General features: G+C 45.9%; 3 protein-coding genes across 3 annotated transcripts in view; 2 read left to right on the plus strand and 1 right to left on the minus strand.

The window, feature by feature from the left end:
• Window positions 1–16,780, minus strand: part of LOC121535614 (ADP-ribose glycohydrolase MACROD1-like) — a 119,270-nt gene that overhangs the window by 71,264 nt on the left and 31,226 nt on the right. The gene's annotated exons all lie outside the window — the stretch shown is intronic.
• Window positions 1–16,780, plus strand: part of LOC121533347 (fermitin family homolog 3-like) — an 89,017-nt gene that overhangs the window by 15,923 nt on the left and 56,314 nt on the right. The gene's annotated exons all lie outside the window — the stretch shown is intronic.
• On the plus strand, window positions 4,762–7,712 carry LOC121533342 (leucine-rich repeat transmembrane protein FLRT1-like). The gene is made up of 2 exons (XM_041839186.2): window positions 4,762–5,638; window positions 5,863–7,712. The coding sequence occupies exons 1-2, from the start codon at window positions 4,762–4,764 to the stop codon at window positions 7,074–7,076; spliced, it is 2,091 nt and encodes a 696-aa protein (XP_041695120.1). The 3' UTR covers window positions 7,077–7,712.

The following is a 16,780-nucleotide window of genomic DNA, read 5'->3' on the forward strand; positions in this document are numbered from 1 at the left end:
ACTCTGAAACACATCCAGATCCAGTCTTTAATCAGGATATAACTTTATCAATCATTATTATAATCCAGCCAAAACTTCTCCACAAGGCCCTGAGACGGGACGTACATATGAAGATATCACCAGGTACACAGCAGTAGTACATCTTTATTAATTATTCTCCTTTTAAAAACCAATTGACTCAGTGCTGACTCTTTCTCTCACAACCCACTGCCAGAGTCAGCCTCATCTCCTCTCAGTCTGTACATCAGTCCTTTTCTCCATCTGTCTCTTTCTCTCCCTTGCTCTAACACTCCCTCTCATTGTTGGCATCTCTTGTTTGCTTTGCATGGATTTTGACTGCAGCCGAGGGGCAATTTTGCATGTTGTCCTGGGAGTGAGAACACACACACACACACACACACACAAACAAACAAAAGGAAAACCTTGCCTGCAGAGCATTTGTTTGTCAAATGTACTGTCAAATCATGTCAAGCATTTCAGAGGAAGGGAGAACACATGTCCAAGTCTGAAACCCCTAGAATATACTGCACTGTATACTAATAATGTTTAATCAAATTTCTTGGTGTCGTATAAACAGTATACTATAAAACTCAACTGACATTCCTTTTCGTTTATCTGAATTGTAAATCGATGGCGCTCTCAAAGATTCAACACCAAAAGACAAGCAGAGAAATGTGAACCGAGGAATGTATAAATGTTTTTTTTTTAAAGGGGAAAAAAAGGATATCTAAAACACGTACTTCAATATTTCTTGGGAATTCAGAAGCTCTTCACTGAATAATTTATATCACATTTGGAGAACAATAACCGCTGACACACACACACACACACACAGAGAGACAGCATGCATAATACATCTCAGTTTGTGGTGAGTGAATGTTTGTGGTTTATCCAAATCCCAAATCACAGTTACGTTGCCTCTCTGACTTCAATAACGAACTATGGACTGTATGTGAAACAATTGTTGATTTATTAAAATGTATCCAAGGGGGGATTATTTCTGACTGGGGTTACCAACACTGCATTTAGAGAAAGATGTTTTCCAGAATATCAACATCACCAATATTACCTAGGCTAATCTGATTATAATTCTACCAACTCCCCTCTTAATGTTTCTCTCACATCATTAGAATTTCATTTCTTCAATGTCTAAGCCGTTGAGGGGAGGGGGGGAGATTCTAAGCTGACATGTGGAATTGTTTTAAGATGGTCATACTATGGATCATTTAGCTATTTGATTTGGAATTTTAGGACCCCTTAAGGTACAAAAAAATTATAGAAACAAATTATTGGATAAAATATTGTGTTTGGCCTTTACTACTAAAGCCTATAGAAACGCATTGAATAACACATTCATAAATGGCAAAAAAGACAGTCAAAAAATAAACATAAGAAACAAGGAATTTGATATAAGAAAGATCAATAAATATTGTTTTTACACATATTTAGACCCCTTTTTTGGGTAGGCACAAAACTACCGGTACCGGTTACCTTCAGACGAGTCACGTGACACTGGTGGGGATCGTAAAGCAAAACGTATACCAGCATCGTGTTCAAAATAATCTCTCCTTTCCACAGTGGGGTCATATTGGTTTGTAGCCCAAACAGAAGTTGACTGTACCGACCTCAGACTAGTCCCCTGACACTTGTGGGAGTCGTAACGCAAAACGGATACCATCATCGTGTTCGTGAGAGTCTCCCCTTTCAATAGAGTGGTCATAAAAGAGTTCAATCTTGGTTTCATCAGACCAGAGAATCTTGTTTCTCATGGTCTGAGTCATTTAGGTGCCTTTTGGCAAACTCCAAGTGGGCTGTCATGTGCCTTTTACTGAGTGGCTTCCGTCTGGCCACTCTACCATAAAGGCCTGACTGGTGGAGTGTTGCAGAGATGGTTGTCCTTATGGAAGGTTCTCCCATCTCCACAGAGGAACTCTGGAACTCTGTCAGAGTGACCTTCGGGTTCTTGGTCACCTCCCTGACCAAGGCTCTTCTCCCCCGATTGCTCAGTTTGGCTGGGCGGCCAGCTCTAGGAAGAGTCTTGGTGGTTCCAAACTTCATCCATTTAAGAATGACATTTTTTGGTACCCTTCCCCAGATCGGTGCCTCGACACAATCCTGTCTCGGCGTACAATTCCTTTGTCCTCATGGCTTGGTTTTTTCTCTGACATGCACTGTCAACTGTGGGACCTTATATAGACAGGTGTGTGCCTTTCCAAATCATGTCCAATCAATTGAATTTACCACAGGTGGACTCCAATCAAGTTGTAGAAACATCTCAAGGATGATCAATGGAAACAGGATGCACCTGAGCTCAATTTCAAATCTCATAGCAAAGGGTCTGAATACTTATGTAAATAAGGTATTTCTGTTTTTAATTTTTAATACATTTGCAAACATTTCTAAAAACCTGTTTTCGCTTTGTCATTATGGGGTATTGTGTGTAGATTGATTTTAGACTAAGGCTGTGATCTCTGAGTTCTATGCTCGCCAATGGATCACAGTGTATCAATGTGCTCTCGCCATAGTTGAATTTTAACTTTTAGATTTTTATCATTTTACTTCAGATTTTTATGATTAACTACTGAATGAAACTGTTCTACGAAAACGTGCATATATACAGTTGAAGTCGGAAGTTTACATACACTTAGGTTGGAGTCATTAAAACTCGTTTTTCAACCACTCCACACATTTTTTGTTAACAAACTATAGTTTTGGCAAGTCTGTTAGGACATCTGCTTTGTGCATGACACAAGTAATTTTTCCAACAATTGTTTACAGACAGATTATTTCACTTATAATTCACTGTATCACAATTCCAGTGGGTCAGAAGTTTACATACACTAAGTTGACTATGCTTTTAAACAGCTTGGAAAATTCCATAAAATGATGTCATGGCTTTAGAAGCTTCTGTTAGGCTAATTGATATCATTTGAGTCAATTGGAGGTGTACCTGTGGATGTATTTCAAGGCCTACCTTCAAACTCAGTGCCTCTTTGCTTGACATCATGGGAAAATCCAAAGAAATCAGCCAAGACCTCAGAAAAAAGATTTGTAGACCTCCACAAGTTGGTTCATCATTGGGAGCAATTTCCAAACGCCTGAAGGTACCACGTTCATCTGTACAAACAATAGTACGCAAGTATAAACACCAAGGGACCACGCAGCCATCATACCGCTCAGGAAGGAGACGCGTTCTGTCTCCTAGAGATTAACGTACATTGGTGCGAAAAGTGCAAATCAATCCCAGAACAAAAGCAAAGGACCTTGTGAAGATGCTGGAGGAAACAGGTACAAAAGTATCTATATCCACAGTAAAACAAGTCCTATATCGACATAACCTGAAAGGCCGCTCAGCAAGGAAGAAGCCACTGCTCCAAAACCACCATAAAAAAGCCAGACTACGGTTTGCAACTGTACATGGGGACAAAGATTGTACTTTTTGGAGAAATGTCCTCTGGTCTGATGAAACAAATATAGAATTGTTTGGCCATAATGACCATCATTATGTTTGGAGGAAAAAGGGGAATGCTTGCAAGCCGAAGAACACCATCCCATCCGTGAAGCATGGGGGTGGCAGCATCATGCTGTGGGTGTGCTTTGCTGCAGGAGGGACTGGTGCACTTCACAAATAGGTGGCATCATGAGGAAGGAAAATTATGTGGATATATTGAAGCAACATCTCAAGACATCAGTCAGGAAGTTAAAGCTTGGTCGCAAATGGGTCTTCCAAATGGACAATGACCCCAAGCATACTCCCAAAGTTGTGGCAAAATGGCTTAAGGACAACAAAGTCAAGGTATTGGAGTGGCCATCACAAAGCCCTGACCTCAATCTTATAGAACATTTGTGGGCAGAACTGAAAAAGCGTGTGCGAGCAAGGAGGCCTACAAACCTGACTCAGTTACACCATCTCTGTCAGGAGGAATGGGCCAAAATTCACCCAACTTATTGTGGGAAGCTTGTGGAAGGCTACCCGAAACGTTTGACCCAAGTTAAACAATTGAAAGGCAATGCTACCAAATACTAATTGAGTGTATGTAAACTTCTGACCCACTGGGAATGTGATGAAATAAATAAAAGCTGAAATAAATCATTCTCTCTACTATTATTCTGACATTTCACATTCTTAAAATAAAGTGGTGATCCTAAGACAGGGAATTTTTACTAGGATTAAATGTCAGAAATTGTGAAAAACTGAGTTTAAATGTATTTGGCTAAGGTGTATGTAAAATTCCGACTTCAACTGTAAATATTCATAACTGGCACGCAGATCGGTAGAAATGGTAGGATAAATTGTAAGCTTCCCCAAACTTGAAACTCATGAGCTGCCTATGGTCTACCCATATTATCCTGACAGCTTCTGGTTGGTAGTTGTGACCCATATTATCCTGACAGCTCCACTTAATTGGGCCCAGCAACTATTCATACACTCTCTCAAGCACTTTCTTAGTTCAAAAACTAGTCCAAAAAAACATCACATCACTAAAACTTGAAGAAGAAAATACATTTACACATTTACATAATCTGAAGGACATTCAGATAGAAATTAGCTGTTACTCTTTCTCTTTCTAAACTCATTAACTCTCTCTCTCTCTCTCTCTCTCTCTCTCTCTCTCTCTCTCTCTCTCTCTCTCTCTCTCTCTCTCTCTCTCTCTCTCTCTCTCTCTCTCTCTCTCTCTCTCTCTCTCTCTCTCTCTCTCTCTCTCTCTCTCTCTCTCTCTCTCTCTCTCTCTCTCTCTCTCACACACAGAGGGTGGGACTATGGCTGCCGAGAGTCTGGCTGAGCTCCGTGATTGGCTCTTCCTGCTTCTCCTGTGCCTGACTCTATTGGCCGAGATGCTGGAGTTGGCGGCGGCAGCAGTTGCCATGGAGGAGGGCGAGGAAGAGTTCCCGTGCCCGTCGGTGTGCCGGTGTGACGAAGGCTTCGTCTACTGTAACGACCGGGGCCTGAGCATGATCCCTCCGCTACCGTTAACGGCTACCGTTCTCTACCTACAGAGCAACCAGTTGGCCAACTCCGGCCTGCCGCCGTCGTTAGAGCGCAGCAGTAGTATCCGTGTGGTCTACCTTTACGCCAACCAACTAGACGAGTTTCCTATACACCTGCCGCCATCGCTACGAGAACTACACCTGCAGGACAACAACATTCGGACGTTGCCACGCACAACGTTGGCCAGGTTACCATTACTAGAGAGGCTACACCTGGACGACAACTCCATCTCCACGGTGAGCATCCAGGAGCGGGCCTTCTCCGGCACGCCGCGGCTGAGGTTACTCTTCCTCTCCCGGAACCACCTGTCCAGCATCCCAGCCGGCCTCCCGGCTTCTTTAGAGGAGCTGAGGTTAGACGACAACCGCATCAACACCATCCCCACCCACGCCTTCCGGGGCCTGGCCTCACTGAGACGCCTGATCCTGGACGGGAATCTCCTGGCCAACACCCGCATCGCCGACGACACCTTTTCCCGCATGGCCAACCTCACGGAGCTGTCGCTGGTCCGCAACGCCCTGCAGGCCCCGCCCATCAACCTGCCCAGCACACACTTGCTGAGACTGCACCTGCAGGACAACGGGCTGATCCACGTGCCCCGGGGGACCCTGGACGGGATGAGGAGGCTGCAGAGGCTGGACCTGTCAGGTAACCAACCAGGGGTTGGAACAGAGTTCCCAAAGCTAAATAATTCCCATAGCTAGAATCCTAAGATTTTACATTGCTGAGTTTCCAGAGTCTAGACTAAAACGCAGCCTGTATTTTGCAGAGTAACTTTAGTGAACTACTCAGAAAATATGCAGCAGATTAGCGTATTATATTACAGCAGGTCCCATACTTAGAGTGACTTGTGTCCATTTCCATCCCTGCAGGTAACAACCTGACCACTCTGCCCCGGGGGCTGCTGAGGGACACGGACGGCTTAGAGCTGTTTCTGCTCCGGGGGAACCCCTGGTACTGTGGCTGCAACCTGCACTGGCTCCAGGCCTGGCTGTATGGCCGCGGGGCAGCGGTGACGGTACGGGGCCTGACCTGCCACGGGCCGGAGGCGGTGCGAGGCCAGGCCCTCAGGGACATCTCTGGGCTCATGGACCAGTGTGAAGGCCCCCCAGGAGGGGTGAACACGGTCTCTAGTACTACCACCACCTTCCCCCCCACCCAGGGCTCTATGTTTACCCTCAGGGCCATGCGGCCGGGCCTGGTGATGACGTTACCACCGGGAGGAGGAGAGGCGGGGGGGCACGCCTCACACGACACTCTAGAACTCACGGTGAAGCCTCTGTCTGCGGACAGCGTGCAAGTGACGTGGCTGTGCCCACGGCCGGCGCCCTCCTTCCGGCTGTCATGGCTAAGGCTGGGCAGCAGCGCCGCTCTGGGTTCCATCACAGAGACGCTGGTCCCCGGGGAGAGACAGCAGTACATACTGACCCAGCTCACGCCACGATCACACTACCTCATCTGCCTGCTCCCCCTGCGCTCCTCTTCCTCCCACTCTGGAGGGTCACAGAGAGGACCGCAGCAGGAAAAGGACACAATGGACCAGAGCCCCGTCTGCGCTCAGATTGAGACGGGGGAGGCTCTGCGCCCCGAGGGGGGAGACGGGGGTGAGGACTCGAACACAGAGATGGCAGCCCTCCCCCTGGCCGAGATCATCGGCGGAGCCACGGCCCTCGTCTCCCTCATACTCATCTTCGGCATCTTCTGCTGGTACGGCCAGCGCGCCGGGTACGTCTCGGGGGAAACAGACTCCTATGGGGTCAGAGGACAGCGCGGGGTCGGAGTGGGGAAGCCGTATGATGACTACGTGGAGTCCGGCACTAAGAAGGACACCTCCATCCTGGAGATCAGGAGCCCCAGCTTCGCCATGACGCCCATGACGACCCATCAGCCATTGCAACCCAAAGGAGGGGAGGACGTGACTTACGTGCACACAATCTTCCCCTCATCGCACGGTAACGGCACCTACCGGAGCAACCAGAGTCACAACGGCATCATCAACCAAATGGGTCACACAGCGGGCTACAGGACCAACCGGGGTTACCGGGAGCAAGGGATGATCCCGGATATAGACTACACCTACACGTGATGACATCATCTCAGACACACTTCTCCCACCCCCCACCGGTTGGACGCTGTTCTAAGGATACGGTTCTAGCAGGCGGTTGGTTGGTTGGTCTCCTTGGTTCCAAAGTATCCTCTGTGCCTCCTCAGTTCTGCTCTGAATCTTATTGCTCTGTTACTTAGCTGACTGGCTTGGGCTGCTGTGTCCCCACAGGGCCATCATACATACCTGTTAACTGGGTGACGGAAGTGCCAGTCAAGTCGTACCACACTGGGTATTGACCTACTATAATGTTTCAGTGCTTCATGTTTAAACATTGTTTTGAGGTCTCAGTATCTTTACAGCTACTGTACTCTTCCTTCTATTCCGTAAAACACAGTTAGTAGTTTGAGGTGGATGTTTAGGCCTAGGTAGACGATATAGGTAAATATATACCAGAGAGAAGCACTTATGTAGATGGTTATACTGCTACCTACTTCTGTACACGCTGTGTAGACACACATGTAAGGGTTTGATGGTACTAGTCATAACAACCTACAAACAACAACTCATCATCACTGACTGACAAAAAATATATGTTTCTATCTTAGAGATATATTTCTATCAGAGAGAGAGAGAAATAGAGAGAGAGAAATAGAGAGAGAGAAATAGAGAGAAATAGAGAGAAATAGAGAGAAATAGAGAGAGAGAGGGAGAGAGAGAGAAATAGAGAGATAAATATATATATATATATAGAGAGGGAGAGATATATATATATATAGAGAGAGAGAAATAGATATATATATATATATATATATATATATATAGAGAGAGAGAGAGAAATAGAGATATATATATATATATATATATATATATATATATAGAGAGAGAAATAGAGAGAGATATATATATAGAGAGAGAGAGAGAGAGAGAGAGAGAGAGAGAGAGAGAGAGAGAGAGAGAGAGAGAGAGAGAGAGAGAGAGAGAGAGAGAGAGAGAGAGAGAGAGAGAGAGAGAGAGAGAGAGAGAGAGAGAGAGAGGGAGAGAGAAGAAGCCTTTGTTCTAGCTGAGTGGAGCTGACAGTTCTGATAACAGCGCATAAGGGATGCTACTGCCGCTGCCTGCCCCTGGACTCTAATGAGAGAGAGAGATAGTGAGAGAGAGAGAGAGAGTAGGAGAGGGGGGAGAGAGAGAGAGGGGGAGAGGGAGAAGGAAGAGAAAGGAGGTTACGAGAGAGACAGAATAATTGAGGAAGAGAGTGAGAGAGGAGATAGGGAGAGAAGGTGGAGAGTTAAGAGGGAGAGCAAAGAGAGAAGTAATGACAGAGTGAAACGGTGAAAAGGGAATTCAAGGAGAGTATTTTGCTTATTGTCATCACAATATGAAAAGCAAAGGCATGTTAACTGGACAATCCTAGAGAAATGTCTCCAATCAAATTACTCAAATCAACCCAAGGTAAAAGGCATTTTCTATTGGTCTATTGGTTGCTATCAGGAAAGATGTAGAAAAATACATGCATTTACACTGATGTACCCATTCACCCCACAAACATCTGAACACAGTAAGCTGTAATAGCCGTAATAACTGTACCATCATACAGCGCTATTATACTATATGATAGCTCCCCATTATATAGCTACTTAGTATCTCTATGTACAGTACCAGTCAAAGGTTTGGACACACCTACTCATTCAAGGGTTTTTCTTTATTTTTACTATTTTCAACATTGTAGAATAATAGTGAAGACATCAAAACTATGGAGTAACACATATGCAATCATGTAGAAACCAAAAAAAGTGTTAAACAAATCAAAACATATTTTATATTTTATATTCTTCAAAGTAGCCACCCTTTGCATTGATGACAGCTTTGCACACTCTTGGCATTCTCGCAACCAAATCAAATCAAATTTGATTTGCCACATGCGCCGAATACAACAGGTGTAGACATTACAGTGAAATGCTTACTTACAAGCCCTTAACCAACAATGCAGTTAAGAAAAGAGCAAATAATTGAAGAGCAGCAATAAAATAAAAGAACAGTAGGGAGGCTATATACAGGGCGTACCGGTACAGAGTCAATGTGCGGGGGCACCGGTTAGTCGAGGTAATTGAGGTAATATGTACATGTGGGTAGAGTTAAAGTGACTATGCTTAAATAATAAACAGAGTAGCAGCAGCGTAAAAGAGGGGGTTGGGGTTGGGTGGGGTGGGGTGGAAATGCAAATAGTCTGGGTAGCCATGATTAGCTGTTCAGGAGTCTCATGGCTTGGGGGTAGAAGCTGTTAAGAAGCCTTTTGGACCAAGACTGCTTCACGAGCAAAGCTTTTCCATCAATCTTGAAGGAGTTCCCACATATGCTGAGCACTTGTTGGCTGCTTTTCCTTCACTCTGCAGTCCATCTCAATTGGGTTGAGGTCGGGTGATTGTGGAGGCCAGGTCATCTGATGCAGCACTCTATCACTCTCCTTCTTGGTAAAATAGCCCTTACACAGCCTGGAGGTGTGTTTTGGGTCATTGTCCTGTTGAAAAACAAATGATAGTCCCACTAAGCGCAAACCAGATGGGATGGCGTATCGCTGCAGAATGCTGTGGTAGCCATGCTGGTTAAGTGTGCCTTGAATTCTAAATAAATCACAGACAGTGTCACCAGCAAAGCACCCCCACACCATCACACCTCCTCCTCCATGCTTCACGGTGGGAACCACACATGCGGAGATCATCCGTTCACCTACTCTCCGTCTCACAACGACACAGAGGTTGGGACCAAAAATCTCAAATTTGGACTCATCAGACCAAAGGACAGATTGCCACCGTTCTAATGTCCATTGCTTGTGTTTCTTGGCCCAAGCAAGTCTCTTCTTATTATTGGTGTCCTTTAGTAGTGGTTTCTTTGCAGCAATTTGACCATGAAGGCCTGATTCACGCAGTCTCCTCTGAACAGTTGATGTCGAGATGTGTTTGTTACTTGAACTCTGTGAAGCATTTATTTTGGCTGCAATCTGAGGTGCAGTTAACTCTAATGAACTTATCCTCTGCAGCAGAGGTAACTCTGGGTCTTCCTTTCCTGTGGCGGTCCTCATGAGAGCCAGTTTCATCATAGCGCTTGATGGTTTTTGCGACTGTACTTGAAGAAACGTTCAAAGTTCTTTACATTTTCAAGATTGACTGACCTTCATGTCTTAAAGTAATGATGGACTGTCATTTCTCTTTGCTTATTTGAGATGTTCTTGCCATAATATGGACTTGGTCTTTTACCAAATAGGGCTATCTTCTGTATACCACCCCTACCTTGTCACAACACAACTGATTAGCTCAAACGCACTAAGAAGGAAAGAAATTCCACAAATTAACTTTTAACAAGGCACACCTGTTAATTGAAATGCATTCCAGGTGGCTACCTCATGAAGCTGGTTGAGAGAATGCAAAGTTGTGTTCAAAGTTCTCATCAAGGAGAAGGGTGGCTACTTCGAAGAATCTCAAATATAAAATATATTTTCATTTGTTTAACACTTTTTTGGTTACTACATCATTCCATATTTGTTATTTAATAGTTTTGATGTCTTCACTATTATTCTACACTGTAGAAAATAGTAAAAATCAAGAAAAACCCTTGAATGAGTAGGTGTGTCCAAACTTTTGACTGGTACTGTACATCACAGACAGACACAGTCAGGTCACAGGTAGGGGGCAGAGAGTTCTGTAGAAATCAGGGATGAACCAAACTTAAGCACTGTGCATCTCTGCACTCTAATCACACACACAAATGCCACACACACACACACACACACACACACACACACACACACACACACACACACACACACACACACACACACACACACAAAGGAAACATAGTGAGAAACAAGGCTCAGAAGAGAATCTCTGTCAATCTATGTATAGTATAACAATGTTCTGGCCTCTTGATCACAATTTAATCATAATGCAGAGGAGAATAAAGGGAGTGATGGGAAAAGGAGGGAGAGAATGATAGCAGAAGAAAAGAGAAAGATATGTATAGACTATAGGTTTTTATAAACCATGATAAACTTAATTAGCCTTATGTCTTTTTCCAATCCAAAACTCCACTGGGAGAAGCACTCTGGTGTGAGAGAAAAGCTCTAAAACCTCTTCACTGTCTTAGAAACCTTTCCTTTAAATACTCTCAGCTTTTCAGAAAGAATAAAGTCTTATGTATAAATCTAAACGGTGAGAACTGTTTGTTTGGTTCAGTTTGTTTGTTTTTCTATGCGAATAAAAAAGGATGGATAAAAGTGAAAATGTTTTCATACTCTATGTGTTTTAGTGGGAGGTGGTGTTGGGTTGTGCTAAATTATACTGTACAAATAAACTGGCAGAATATTAGAAAGAATCAATATCAACATAAATACATAATGAGGCAGTGATGTTCATTAAATATACTCTCTGAATACATAGTAGCTGTGTTATTATTACTGACTAGATTTACTAGCCTTGGGAAGCTACCTATCGATGTGTGTGTGTGTGTGTGTGTATCAACATGGTCTGGAGACCTGTGTGTCTAGTCTGCATGGTCAGTCTGTGTGTTAACGTGAGGACATGCCTCCAATTCTAAATGAGTGCTAATGCTGTAAGCACAAATCAATATAACGAGCCAGAGAGGGTGTAAGTGTCTATCTCAGACAAACAGATTGTGAAACACAGTACAGGCTCTCTCTCTCTCTGTGTGTGTGTGTGTGTGTGTGTGTGTGTGTGTGTGTGTGTGTGTGTGTGTGTGTGTGTGTGTGTGTGTGAGCGTCTGTCTGTGTGAGTGTGTGTGTGTGTGTGTGTGTGTGTGTGTGTGTGTGTGTGTGTGTGTGTGTGTGTGTGTGTGTGTGTGTGTGTGTGTGTGTGTGTGTGTGTGCGTGCGTGTGTGCGTGCGTGCGTGCGCTAGGGTTGCAAAGACACCGGTAGTTTACCAGAGTTTTAAAAAAATATATTCATACATAGTATACATTTTTCATATCTGTGTCCATATTGTTCATGTGTTTCTAGTAGATAGATCATATGGTTAAAGAGAAAATAGCCTAATTAATAGAAAATGCATCTAATCAACAATGGCATTATTTTCAACTAATTCTGTAACTCTTACAACTATTGACTTTTTTCACAACTGCCACCAGTTTGAAGTCAAAACATTCACAACAAATACATACTGACATAGTAAAATAAATAAGTGTGTAAAAAATGTATGATGGATATTTCATGCTTAAACCCTCAAATTAAACACTAATGGTGTTCACTAAATTGATGGTTTATATTTAGGATAATGTTTTACAGCTTTGACATTCTATTTAATCTTATTTAATTATTTCATATATTTTACATTTTATAAGGCCACACAGAGGGCCAGAGAAACAGTGCCTTCAGAAAGTATTCACACCCCTTGATTTTATCCACATTTTGTTGTGTTACAGCCTGAATTGAAAATGGATGAAATTGAGATGTTTTTGTCACTGGGCTGCCTACGCACAATACCCTATAATGTCAAAGTGGAATTATGTATTTCAAAATTTTTGCAAATGTATTAAAAATGAAAAGCTGAAATGTCTTGAGTCAATAAATATTCAACCCCTTTGTTATGGCAAGCCTTAATAAGTTCAGGAGTAAAAATGTGCTTAACAAAAGACATTACATGACCAAAAGTAGAGAGACCTGTGGTAGAGAGACCTGTGGTAGAGACCTGTGGATGTGGACACCTGCTCGTCAAAGATCTCATTCCAAAATCATGGCCATTAATATAGAGTTGGTCCCCCCTTTTCTGCTATAACAGACTCCACTCTTCTGGGAAGGCTTTCCACTAGATGTTGGAACATTGCTGCGGGGACTTGCTTCCATTCAGCCACAAGAGCATTAGTGAGGTCGGGCACTGTTGTTGGGCGTTTAGGGCTGGCTCACAGTCGGCGTTCCAATTCATCCCAAAGGTGTTTGATGGGGTTGAGGTCAGGGCTCTGTGCAGACCAGTCAAGTTCTTCCGCACCAATCTCAACAAACCATTTCTGTATCGACCTCTCTTTGTGCAGGGGGCATTGTCATGTTGAAACAGGAAAGGGCCTTCCCCAAACTGTTGCCACGCAAGTTGGAAGCACATAATCATCTAGAATGTAATTGTATGCTGTAGCATTAAGATTTCCCTTCACTGGAACTAAGGGGCCTAGCCCGAACCATGAAAAACAGCCCCAGACCATTATTCCTCCTCCACCAAACTTTACAGATGGCACTATGCCATCCGCAAAACCCAGAAAAATACATGATCTAAGTGATTGATAGTTGGCATTTGTCAGTCAAAAGTATGCCTTTTTAATTTGAAGAACTACAAAATAGTGATTTTGTCAGACAGCATAGGCAGCATCTCTATAGAGATGAGATGATGACTTGGAATTAAATAATAAAGTAATCAAATAAAACAAATGTAATATACACAACAACTGAAATATTGTATTAAGGTAAAGTAATGTGAATAAATGATGGTTAATAAGTGATAAGCAGTAATGGGCAGTCACTACCATCAAAAAGCATTAATCGCTATGTCACGGTATACTACGCCAGAACCCAGAAGCAGACCAGGACAAGGTACTTAGAGGAAAAGGTGAGTGTTTATTAATTGACTCCCGAGTGAGGCTGAATAATCCAGGGACAGAGCGGGTGGCGTGGATGGGTTGTTGAGGGTGCAGTGGTAGGTCCAGACATGGCTCGGCAGCCGCCGACCATCAGGCAGAGGTTGGGTGAAGGTTCCGGGTGAGAGATGTTCATGGCTAACGATCCGGCAGGAACTGGATGTTTGGCCAGAGCCTAAGAAGGGTGATGATCAGGACCAGGTGTGCAGATTGCTGATGGGATGCAGGTGCGGAAAACAAGAGAGCTCCCCGGAGCGTTCCCGAACCCCTCGGGAAACTGGAGATCACGAACAGGAAAAACTAGTCACCAGACAGGACCCGACTCAGACTGCCGGGATCGTTACAGTACCCCCCTCCGGCGAAACGCCACCGGGCGGACCTCCCCGAGCGCCAGGATGGAGGCGGTAGAAATCACTGATGAGGTCAGCATCTAGGACCTGTCGCCGCGGAATCCAACTCCTCTCTTCAGGACCATACCCCTCCCAGTCCACGAGATACTGGAAACCCCGGCCCCGCCGTCTGGAATCCATGATGCGGCGCACCGTGTAGGCAGGACCACCTCCGATCATCCGAGGAGGAGGAGGAGGAGGCGGAGGAGGCAACAGAGGACTGAGGAAGACAGGCTTGAGGCAGGAGACATGAAAGGTGGGATGGACTCTGAGCGTCCTCGGTAGTTTGAGTCGAACTGCCACTGGATTGATCACCTTCTCCACCACAAACGGACCAATGAACTCGGTAACAACTTCCTAGACTCAGTCCGTAAAGGAAGATCCCGTGTGGCCAACCAGACCCTATCTCCGATGGTGTAGGTGGGAGCGGGGATCCGGCGACGATTCGCCTGGAGCTGATACCGGTCCGAAACTCTAAGGAGTGCCTTTCTGGCCCGATGCCAGGTCCGGTGGCAACGACGAATATGGGCCTGAACAGAAGGCACTGAGAGCTCCTTCTCCTGAGAAGGGAACAAGGGAGGTTGGTAGCCATACAGGCACTGGAAGGGAGACATCCCAGTGGCAGATGTAGGGAGAGTATTGTGGGCATACTCAACCCAAGGCAACTGAGAGACCCAGGAGGTGGGGTTGGAAGAGACCAGACAGCGTAGCGTGGATTCCATCTTCTGGTTGGCTCTCTCCGCCTGACCATTGGATTGGGGGTGAAAACCAGATGTGAGACTGACTGTAGCTCCAATGGCCAAACAGAAGGACTTCCAGACAGCAGAGGTAAACTGAGGGCCACGGTCGGAAACGATATCACTGGGCAACCCGTGGACCCTGAAAACCTCCCTAACCAGGATCTCGGACGTCTCCGAGGCAGAGGAAAGCTTGGCAATAGGCACAAAGAGGGCGAACTTGCTGAATCTGTCCACGATCGTCAGAACGACCGTGTTCCCCTCAGAAGCGGGCAACCCAGTGACGAAGTCCAGGGCCAGATGCGACCATGGTCGCGGGGAATAGGAAGGGGGTGAAGTAGTCCAGAGCTGGGCCGATTGGTACTCTTATTCTGCGCACACACTGGACAGGCAGCAACAAAACCCCGAGTATCCTCGGCCATGGCAGGCCACCAAAACGTCTGCGAAGAAACGCCATTGTCCGAGCCACGCCAGGGTGACAAGCCATCTTGCTGGCGTGGGACCATTTGAGGACAGCAGGACGAACCGACTCAGGCACAAACAACCGACCGGGTGGACCGTTACCGGGACCGGGCTGAGTCCGAAGGGCCGCCAGCACCTCCTCCTCAATCTTCCACATAACTGCTCCCACGACGCAGTTCCGGGGGAGGATTGTCTCGGTCTTGGACCCACTCTCCTCCGTCTTGGAGAACATCCGGGACAAGGCGTCCGCCTTGCCGTTCTTAGATCCAGGTCGGAACGTCAGGGCAAACTTGAATCGTCCGAAAAACAACGCCCACCTGGCCTGACGGGAGTTGAGACGTTTAGCCGATTGCACGTAAGCAAGATTCTTGTGGTCAGTCCAGACAATAACGGTTGCTCCGCCCCCTCCAACCAGTGGCGCCACTCCTCCAAGGCAAGTTTCACCGCGAGAAGCTCCCGGTTACCCACATCGTAATTCCTCTCCGCAGGCGAAAGGCGACGAGAGTAGTAGGCGCAGGGATGGAGTTTACTGTCCGTGGAGCATCGCTGCGACAGGATGGCGCCAACTCCCACATCAGACGCGTCCACTTCAACGACGAACTGACGGGCCGTGTCCGGTTGAGAGAGAATCGGTGCGTTGGTGAATCGCCTCTTCAAATCCAGAAACGCTCGATCCGCCTCCGGATTCCACTTGAAGGTCCTGATACTGGAAGTCAAGGCAGTTAACGGAGCGGCCACACGGCTGTAATCCCGGATGAATCTGCGGTAGAAATTCGCAAACCCCAAAAATCTCTGGAGCTGCAATCTCGTACCGGGCTGGACCCATTCCAGAACCGCTCTAACCTTCTCCTGGTCCATCCTAATCTCTCCCCTGGAGATGATGTACCCGAGAAAGGATGTCGTGTGGGCGTGAAACTCGCACTTCTCGGCCTTCACGAACAGGCGATTCTCCAACAATCGCTGCAGCACCTGCCGGACATGCTGGACGTGGTCGGAAGGTTCCTTCGAGAAGATCAGAATGTCATCCAGGTAAACAAACACAAAGAGACCGATCATATCTCTCAGGACGTCGTTCACCATACTCTGGAATACCGCTGGAGCATTGGTCAGTCCAAACGGCATCACCTGATACTCAAGTGACCCATTGGTGTATTGAAACCCGTCAACCACTCGTCCCCCTCTCTGATCCGGACCAGGTGATACGCATTGCGTAGGTCTAGCTTGGTGAACACCGTAGCACCCTGTAAGGAGTCGAAGGCAGAACTCATCAAGGGCAGGGGATACTTGTTCTTGATCGTGATGTCATTCAACCCCCGATAATCAATACACGGTCGAAGAGAGCCATCCTTCTTACCCACAAAGAAGAATCCTGCCCCCAGGGGTGATGACGAGGGGCGAACGAGACCAGCAGCTAGGGACTCCTTGATGTAGGTCTCCAACGCCTCACGTTCAGGTCGGGAGATACTGTATAACCTTCCCTTGGGGTAGACAGCTCCAGGGACCAGGTTGATGGCACAATCATATGGT

This window comes from Coregonus clupeaformis, chromosome 2 (genome assembly GCF_020615455.1).
Source record: "Coregonus clupeaformis isolate EN_2021a chromosome 2, ASM2061545v1, whole genome shotgun sequence".
NCBI classification, from domain to species: domain Eukaryota; kingdom Metazoa; phylum Chordata; class Actinopteri; order Salmoniformes; family Salmonidae; genus Coregonus; species Coregonus clupeaformis.

Excerpts from the sequence above, each read along its gene's own strand:
- LOC121533342 (XM_041839186.2), top strand. The coding sequence starts at position 4,762 with ATGGCTGCCGAGAGTCTGGCTGAGCTCCGTGATTGGCTCTTCCTGCTT. Across the intron at positions 5,639-5,862 it reads GCAGAGGCTGGACCTGTCAG|GTAACAACCTGACCACTCTG; the intron begins GTAACCAACCAG and ends CCATCCCTGCAG.